General features: G+C 36.4%; 2 protein-coding genes across 5 annotated transcripts in view; one reads left to right on the forward strand and one right to left on the reverse strand.

Annotated features, from left to right (window-relative positions):
- The window catches only part of LOC107685297 (carbohydrate sulfotransferase 7-like), a 6,810-nt gene extending 5,126 nt beyond the window's left edge, over positions 1-1,684 (forward strand). For both annotated transcript variants that reach the window (XR_001633937.1, XM_016481833.1), the window contains one exon: positions 1,220-1,684. The gene's annotated coding sequence lies outside the window, so the exon portion shown is untranslated. The remainder of the gene's footprint in view (positions 1-1,219) is intronic.
- A 4,175-nt stretch (positions 1,685-5,859) lies between these two features.
- Positions 5,860-10,192, reverse strand: part of LOC107685298 (sodium/hydrogen exchanger 7-like) — a 34,979-nt gene continuing 30,646 nt past the window's right edge. For 2 of the 3 annotated variants that reach the window (XM_016481835.1, XM_016481834.1), the window contains one exon: positions 5,860-6,372. In XM_016481835.1, the coding sequence (XP_016337321.1) occupies positions 6,109-6,372 (264 nt within the window). In that variant the 3' untranslated portion in view covers positions 5,860-6,108. Of the gene's footprint in view, positions 6,373-6,400; positions 6,469-10,192 lie in introns of those variants that run through there. The other variant, XM_016481836.1, reaches the window with a different exon arrangement.

Genomic DNA, 10,192 nt, shown 5'->3' on the forward strand with positions numbered 1-10,192 from the left:
AAATACAGACCTCTAAGTGTCCCCCAGTACCAGATGAGACCACCTCCAAGACCTAGAGCCCATCACAACCTTATTTTCAAAAATGCTTGGGTGTCACAACAACAAAAAGCTAGTAATACATTTACTATTAATCTAATATTTAATTATATAAATATCAGATTAATTGTTTATAATATTTGAACTTTTATTATTATTGATGTAATGTAAAAAAAAAAAATCAATAATAATGATCTTCAGAGTTAAAACAAAAGAAACACAAAACTAATAATATATTAATAATAATCTAATATTAAATAAAAATCTATATTTTTTATACACATTTTATAACTTATATAATCTATATGTGTGTGTGTGTCTTGGGTGGGTTAAAACTCCAAAAGAACACAAAAACCCATTAATATATTAATTTGAGAATTTATTCAAACAATTTTTTTAAATGTAGTAATAATTGTAATACATTTAAATGATTATATATGAAGTAATATAGCTATTATTATACTAATTAATATTTGAACTTTTATTATTATTGATGTAATGTAAAAAATCTGTAATAATGATCTTCAGAGTTCAAACAAAAAGAAAAACTAATAATATATTAATAATCTAATATTAAATAAAAATCTATATTTATATACACATATTATAACTTATCAAATCTAAATGTGTGTGTGTCTTGGGAGGGTTAATAAGAACTCCAAAAGAACACAAAAACCCATTAATATATTAATTTTAGAATTTATTCAAATTTTTGTATTTATTTAGTAATTTAATTATATAATTAATCTAATGTAAATGCATAATAATAATATTTTAACATTATTATTACCATTATATTAATGTAATAATGTAATTAAAATATACTACTGCTAATAATAATAACAAATTGTCTTGGAGGGTTAATAAAAATACCAAAAGAAACAACAAAACATTATTACTATATTAGATAATCTAATATTAGATTACTATTATATTTTAAATACATTTATAATAATTTAAATATTACTAATAACCATCAAACTAATTTTCACTTCCAGTATGAGTAGGCCTATAGGAACACGCATTGTTTCAATTTAAGCCATCACGCTGAATATCTGTGACAAATACTAGCGGGACAGAAATTAGACTACTTTCACGACTGAACTTTGTTGACATTCTGTATAGAATTATTGTTTTCAGTAAACATCCCAATATAATAGTTATGTTCCCCTCTTTGCTGTAGAAGCCTGATGTGCTGGAGGAACAGGAGGACAGAGGGGGAACAGCCGGATATGAAGCTACACCAGAAGGTATGACACACCAATGGAGCTGAGGAGCAACACCCCGAGATCTCCCTCACAGTGCCGTCATGGGGCGCAGAGTAGACGACAGAAGAGAGACACTTACAAACCCATCGACCTCAAATAATACTGACAAGAATCCTGTAAGAAAAAGACTAACAATAACAGAAAGGAAACACGTTCAGCAAGAGAGAATGAAACAGCTACCAAAGGCTCAGTCCCGGCTGTGTCCTGACAGCCAGATTTCATCCTCAATAATCCCTGCCCAATCCCCAGCAGCACATAATCAGACACACAAGACCGAGTCTTTACGTGCACTCGTGCTGTTGCACATGCACTAGGCCTGGAGACTGACATCCCATTCAGTGTTCAGTTCGTTGGGAGGATTTCATAATGAAAATATTCCTAGGCATTCCTAATAACCATCAAACTAATTTTCACTTCCAGTATGAGTAGGCCTATAGGAACACGCATTGTTTCAATTTAAGCCATCACGCTGAATATCTGTGACAAATACTAGCGGGACAGAAATTAGACTACTTTCACGACTGAACTTTGTTGACATTCTGTATAGAATTATTGTTTTCAGTAAACATCCCAATATAATAGTTATGTTCCCCTCTTTGCTGTAGAAGCCTGATGTGCTGGAGGAACAGGAGGACAGAGGGGGAACAGCTGGATATGAAGCTACACCAGAAGGTACGACACACCAATGGAGCTGAGGAGCAACACCCCGAGATCTCCCTCACAGTGCCGTCATGGGGTGCAGAGTAGACGACAGAAGAGAGACACTTACAAACCCATCGACCTCAAATAATACTGACAAGAATCCTGTAAGAAAAAGACTAACAATAACAGAGAGGAAACACGTTCAGCAAGAGAGAATGAAACAGCTACCAAAGGCTCAGTCCCGGCTGTGTCCTGACAGCCAGATTTCATCCTCAATAATCCCTGCCCAATCCCCAGCAGCACATAATCAGACACACAAGACCGAGTCTTTACGTGCACTCGTGCTGTTGCACATGCACTAGGCCTGGAGACTGACATCCCATTCAGTGTTCAGTTCGTTGGGAGGATTTCATAATGAAAATATTCCTAGGCATTCCGGTATTCATCAACAACGAATGAAAAGAGGATTATGCATCAAGGACACTCCAGTTTCTGTGGTACCACCCCTCAAAAAAAATGAATGCAGAACTTATCTGAGGCACAAAGTGCAATTCAATGAACTGAAGATCAAGAGGATGGAGAAAGAATTTTCCCCAAAGGAAATTCAGATTTCTCTCCCCTAACTCGCAACACTGCCACTGGAGTGAAATTTCCCAGTTCCCCTGGACATCACCTGCTTGTTCTGTTTGTATGAAGTCTGCACTGGGCTGTTAGGCTGTGCAGAATGTTGTGTTCATTTGTGTATGAAGAGCATAGGATTGCAATTTGAATAATTAAATGGCCGGAACATCTCATCTAAAACTAAAACACACAATCATTCTTTATGGATACAGGTGTTTTGTGCTCTAGGAGAAATGCTAGATGATTATTATTTTGTTAAAGGGGACATCAGATGCCCATTTTTCACAAGTTGGTATGATTCTTTAGGGTCTTCATGAACTGTCTGCAACATACTTTGTCAAAAACAGCTACACCTAACCGTTTCGGTGCATGTCTCTTTAAAGGGTTAGTTCACCCAAAAATGAAAATTCTGTCATTAGTTACTCACCCTCGTGTTGTTCCAAACCCGTAAGACCTTCGTTCATCTTCGGAACACAATTTAAGATATTTTTTATGAAATCTGAGGGCTCTCTGACCCTCCCATAGACGGCAAGGTAACTACCACGTTCAAGGTCCAGAAAAGTACCACAATTATCGGCAAAGTAGTCCGTGTGACATCAGTGGTTCAACTGTAAAGTTACGAAGCTACGAGAATACTTTTTTGGACGCGCGTTCACGACAGTACCATGACGCGAGTGTATGTCAGCGCCGCCACACGCATGGTACTGTCGTGAACGTGCATCCACAAGTGACGCAGTAGGGACGAAAATGTGGAATAAAGTCGTTATTTTTGTTTTCTTGGCGCAAAAAAGTATTCTCGTAGCTTCAGCAAATAATCACAAATATAAAGTGTGGGACTTACTTCTGCTTGAGGTGCAGCTGGATCATGAACAGTGGGTACTGGTCCATCCTTGAGTTTTAACTTTTTAGCAAAACCTGCCTTGAATTGTCCCTCATTCAGAAAGCAGTCTGGAGTAAAATGATTTGCACAGACATAAATGAATTTAGGTGTATTCATTGGCGTGTTACCATCAAAAACAAAACTAATCCACTGCGGCCTCAGCGGCTCTGATGTCGGGAGGAAATGATCTCTTATGTTACATCCAACTACAAAACACCTGCATTGCTTTCGAGTCTTTGTTTTTCGCTACAGCTGCTCAAGCGCGGAGAAAAGGGTGGACAGCGTACAACTGGCTGAGGGCGGAGATATGCTAATAATACAGGACAATCCGTCAGCGGTCATGGGGCGGGGCTTGTACAATATGACGTCATATTGCTCAGAAAATCAAAACTCTTGATTATTGAGATTGTTTAGGTTTTTGGGGATTAAAAAAGTAGTGATTGTAGGGTGGTTGTGTCCACACACTGCTAAGACTCGTGCAAACACCATGTAAAAGTGAATTTTGCATCAGATGTCCCCTTTAACATTTTGTCATTTTAAACATTTACTCAAGTTATGTGAACATCAGAATTCATAAATGAACAAATCTGTTATATTATATTTATTAATAAAACTTGTACATACATTTTTGTTGTAAACACTAGTTTTCTTGTTTTATTATTCTTCTTATTTAATGACATAAAATAAATCAAATACCTTATTTAGGTATTTCTACTGTAGCCCGCTTTGATACATTGGCTTTTTTTTTTTTTTTTAAATGTACAATTGTTAAACTACAATCCATACCACAGTTTTGTCACAATATTTGGCAGGCTGTGTATACTTTATAATACTTTATAATATAATAATAATTATTATACATAATAATAGGGATTCAAATGGGAAAACTGAACATTTTGGTGTTTCATACATCACAGACAAAAATGGCAGATTGATTATGGATTTTTGTTGTTTGTTTATATACTGACATGCAGAACAGCAAGTAAAAGATGAATGCTACAGGAGGGAGTTACATATCCTGAAGGTACACACAAGTCCACCATAGTAAGGTCAGGGATCTGACATGTTAGAAGAGTCATTCAGAGTGACTTCATAGCCGGATTACATGTGAATTCAGTCTTTTGCTACAGCCGGTTTAAGGTTCTGCACCTCAAACCACGATTGCCACGAAGCCCATGAGGCTCATTTGCTAGCCGAAACTCCACATGAATAGTGCAAATCTCCTTAATTCACATTTAGGTTCTGGTCAGATGTTGCACTGGATTCCGTTGAAGTGATACGTTTCCTCAAACAACTCAAAAAGCTCTGTTAGAAGGAAACAGACAGGCGCAAGTGCAGACAATTGTAAAGGTTACTGAATGGAAAGAGTGCAAAGTTAGTTTATTGTGTTGAATATAAATCGGAATGAATGATGACTTATTTCAAACATCTGCAAGTTAGTTATTAACTAAACTCCTGGACTTTAGTCTTGCATTCATTAACATTCACTTCTAGACAGGAAGGATGGAAGGAATGCATATTGGCGGTTACTGGTACTAGGCCATCCATTTACTGTATGAACAGATAAACAGCCGGGTCAACATCATGCCGAACACTTCAGATTCCTGATTTTGGAATTGCCGACTGCCACATAGCAGCAACTCATACATAATGCAAAGATCCACCTTCAAGAACATTCTAATGTAAAGAGGCGCAAAAGGAATGCTACAAACGCAAATTGTTTGATGCAGATATGCAGACTCCTTGATGATTACATCATTCTGCATCTCAAATTCTGGCTGCGAGTGTGCAAGTGGTTAATATGTTAATATAATAAAGCAATACATGCAAGGACTGCATGGCTCATACACTTGTTGCTTCCAGCTGTTTAAAAGAGAAAAAGAAAACATGGCTGTGCAGATCAACATTCATATTTACAATGATCGGCACGTCAACTTGGCATTTGTAAAACCAAGATATTGCAGGAAGTGTAAACTCCCAACTCACTAGAGTTAAGTACTACAAGGTTCCCGTATGCAGTCATGAGATTAGCATGCACTCATGTCCATGTTGCCATTGTGTTTGTGAGCTTTCAGGAACACCACTGCCATGAAATATTTACAAACATTATGAGCTGCTCACTCATTTGCCTGATGGGCCAGATGAACATTTAAATGCAAATGATTAACCTAATACTGGCTGTTCAAACAAAAACTGGCTCAGTCATATTTGTCAATCATATTTCTAGTTTGTACAAAGCTAAAATGTTAATATGCGGCGGGCAGCGTGTGTGTGAGATCATATGAATTTGAATGTTAAGGGCAGCAGAGACCGTTCGGCATGAATCCCTCATCATAAATGACAGCAATAAGGACATTCAATGTCCAAAGCTGTTTGATATGCATTCTTAATAGCAGTTTTATATATTTTTTCCTCCTACAAATCACATTTTCATGGGCAGACACAGAATCAGAGTCTGCCACAGCATCAATTATGTTGCCTCCATTCTCTGAATACATCAGAGCACAAACCCTCCTGCTCTCCATCTTTCTTTTCCCTTAAGTTTTCAGACCCCCTGCATGACATCTTTGGAGGGGTCATGGGTGTTCTGATGGATCAATGTACAAGAAAAGTGGAGGTATGGAGCGCAGGGAGACGTGATTTAAGGTTTGGGAGGCAGGGTCAAGCGTGGTCCTCCATGGGGAAAACAAGGCGTGTGCCTCGGCTCAAGAGCTCATGCTCACGCGTGTCCAGTTCTCGCTCCAGAGCATCCTCCGATGTGCTGTCGCTGCGTTTGCCGTTCACACCCCAGTTTCCGCCAGATCCTTCGGGCCCGGAGGAAGACGAGGCCCCATTGGCTGTGATGGCGGTGTCGCCATAGGTCAGCGTCAGATCTCCTTCGTTCAGGATGAGGTCTGAGTCATTGTCTTGCAGCGGCTCATGGTTCTGTGGAGCACAGTGACAAGTCGGACATGAAGGGGGACATCAAGTCGGACACACACACGCACTATTCATGCTCAGCACAAAGGTTCATGAGGGACACTGTGGAGTCACAAAAAGACAGGATAAAAAGAGAAATACACTTAGATGTCCTTATGCAAGAGAAAAATCACTTATCTGTGTGTAATGCAGCCTTCAAGTGCAGTTGGGAATATCATAGTTAAAAATTATGTGACACTTTATACCAACAAAGTCTCAATATTCATAAATTAAATCAATATTCTCAATATATATATATTCAATATTCTAGAATGGCATGCACATGGTAGTAAATACTTTTGCCAAGTTATTTCAATGCCAGTAGTGTATTTTAACAAAATTAATTTGTTTTAGACTACAGCACTGATTAATTCTGACAAACCTTAAGGTTGCAACATGCTGAATTAGTGGTCTAGAAAAAAAGACGCAACAGTATTTCTGGGATAAACATTTAAGAAAATTTAATTAAATTGTAAACAAAAAGGAAAAAAAAAAGAAAAATGTTTCAGATGTGTAACAAAAAAAAAAAAAGCGAGAAAAAAAAAAATGTGTAACAAAAAAAAAAAAAGCGAGAAAAAAAATAAAAATGTCTTGATTCAAAACTGAAAAGGTCTTGACATTAAAGAAAAATAAAAAATTAATGTATTGACATTTTTAAATAGAATATGTCTTGATTTGAAAGATCTTGAGATTAAAAAAAATAAAATAAAATAAAAAAAGAAAGGAAAAGAGTGTGGTAACCATGGTAAAAGCGAAAATAAATTAAGATGAATTGGCTTATGAAGTTTAATTAAAAAAAAATAATGCACACCCTTTAAGTCTTGGCTGCATTACCACCTTGGGGTATGAATTAATTTTCATCCATTCCATCATAAATTATTCCTAACATATACAACAGAGCTTATGATCAACTAATGTAAATTAATCTAATGACTCACATGTTGCTGTTGGCTTCATTATTTATTTATAAGACATTGTGCATAAATTATATAGGTTGTTTAAAGGGGTCATATGATGTTGCTAAAAAGAACATTATGTTGTGTATTTGGTGTAATGCAATGTGTTTATGCGGTTTAAGGTTCAAAAAACACATTATTTTCCACATACTGTACATTATTGTTTCTCCTCTATGCCCCACCTTTCTGAAACGCATCGATTTTTACAAAGCTCATTGGTCTGAAAAAGCGAGGTGAGCTCTGACTGGCCAGCTATCCAGTGCGTTGTGATTGGCCGAATACCTCAAGCGTGTGACCAAAATGTTACGCCCCTACCATACTGTGATGTCGTGTCCCGGCGCGATGAGACAACACCAATAAAACCCATTACAAACGAGGCATTTGTTGCATCCAGTGGGGACCTAATTACGGATTATAATGACTTATACTGTCTTTTTAGTAAACATAAAACCATGTCTGCATTTGTGATCAGAGAAATGACAAACAACAAGCCCTACAAAGGAAAAATTGAAATCGCATCATATGACCCCTTTAAAAATTACATATTTACTTGTTCTTTTTCACAGAAAAAAAGCGCTTTTGTCATCATTCAATGTGTATTTTATTTGTTTAGACTTATATTATCATATTTTGTTTCCGGATTAAACGTGTCATCGCAATAACGATCAACTCAAATGTAGGAGCTTCCCAGGTGGATTTGAAGGCAACATAAGCAATGACTGAAAAACAGCAAATTCACACAACTCTATTCACATGATGCAGATGTTACAAACATTCTGTAACAGACCCTCTCCCACATTTTAAAAGCTTGCCATTCCCAGATCACTGGGTTTAGTGGTACTTCATAGAATCACTGGGTGCTATTGAAGGGGGTTGTCACTGAAGCATGATTACACTGTGTGCCAACAGATCAAACAAACTGTTAACCAACAGTTAGCTTCACATATAGCTGCTGTTAGATCCTTTGAGAAGGACTAATTCTCAAAATATTTTTTATATAAACAAATATTTATTTTTTTGTATAATGACCATTAAACTAGATAATTAAGTCCCAGGCAACGTTTTCCTGAAAGAAAAATACTTTGTGGTATCTTTCTCCTAAACAATTTCAACTCAAATCAATATGTCTTGCCTTTTTATTTATTTGCCAAGCAGCCATGTAATGAGAAGAATACTGTAGTTATATCAGTCATTATAGCAAAGCAATCTCTTTTAATATTTTGCAAGAACCCACAGCTAACAGCATTTATATTACAGGGTTTCTGCAGGTTTTATAAAGGTAAATGTAAGACTTTTTTTTTTAAGACCAAGTAAAGAGAAATCAAGAAATAAATTGAAAGGAACACAAAACATCAATATGGTCTCTAAATGTAAATGCCTTGTATTAGCAACACTTCAAAGTTTGAAAATACCAAAAGTTGATTTTGAGTACAAATGTCTAAAGATTCTTAAATCAACATACATTTACTTTTATTAGACATCAATCAAAATGAAGAAAAAAAAAAGACTTCATATCTTCAATTTGCATCTGTATCTTGATTTAAGGATATTTATATTGGAACATTTAATGCCTGACTTTATGGATGCAAGACCTTTTTAAGGCCTTAATTTGTGGAAGGGCAAATTAAGACTTTTTAAGACACGCAGGAACCCTAAATTAATATGACCAGTTATTTTGTGTATTTTTGCTTTGCCACTGAAAACAGTTCCATAAGAAGCCAAATCAAAACAGTAAAAATCACTCTTGGAAACAATGCTTGTCCAATCAAAATACAGGACCGGAACTACAATAAGTGTTGCACATTTTGCGTCAATGTCTGGCAAACTGTACATTATCCCATAATTAACCTCCATAAAACCATTATCACTAAGAGAACTATTCTGCCTAAGTGCTCTTCAAAATAAAGTAGGAACTACAAACAAGTTCAACACAAAAGACCTTTAAACAATGAGGAAATTGCAAGAATGAAAAAGGCTGTTATTCACATTTGAAACGCAATACAAAATGGATTTAACCAGAGGAACTAAATAACAGCAAAATTAAATGCTAAAAATTAGGAATACGTTAAGACAATAAATATACAAATGTAGTTTTTTTTTTCCTTTTCAGATTTAATGAGCAAGCGACTAATAAAACTAAGTGAATATGGAAATGAAACCTAAAAGTAGATTGCAGAACAGAGAAGGAGAGCTGGGGTGAAATAAAAAGATGAAAAGCAAAACAAGAAAATGCAATTCAAAGAAAAAAGCTAGAGACAGTGAACTCAGATATACATGACAGGTTTAAAGAGGGCCTAGAGAGAACGATCGAGACAGGAAAAGAGGAATTGAAATATATGCAGACAGACAAACTGAGGTATTTAGATTAACTGACCCAGTTTAAAAGGATGTATGAAACAAACATCTGGACTCATATTCTGAGGTAAGAACTATTTTCATTATACAGTATCTCACAGAAGTGAGTACACCCCTCACATTTTTGTAAATATTTTATTATATCTTTTCATGTGACAACACTGAAGAAATGACACTTTGCTACAATGTAAAGTAGTGAGTGTACAGCTTGTATAACAGTGTAAATTTGCTGTCCCCTCAAAATAACTCAACCCACAGCCATTAATGTCTAAACCGCTGGCCACAAAAGTGAGTACACCCCTAAGTGAAAATGTCCAAATTGGGCCCAAAGTGTCAATATTTTGTGTGGCCACCATTATTTTCCAGCACTGCCTTAACCCTCTTGGGCATGGAGTTCACCAGAGCTTCACAGGTTGCCACTGGAGTCCTCTTCCACTCGACATCACGGAGCTGGTGGATGTTAGAGACCTTGCGCT

Source organism: Sinocyclocheilus anshuiensis, unplaced genomic scaffold (assembly GCF_001515605.1).
Source record: "Sinocyclocheilus anshuiensis isolate Anshui unplaced genomic scaffold, SAMN03320099.WGS_v1.1 scaffold385, whole genome shotgun sequence".
NCBI classification, from domain to species: Eukaryota; Metazoa; Chordata; class Actinopteri; order Cypriniformes; family Cyprinidae; genus Sinocyclocheilus; species Sinocyclocheilus anshuiensis.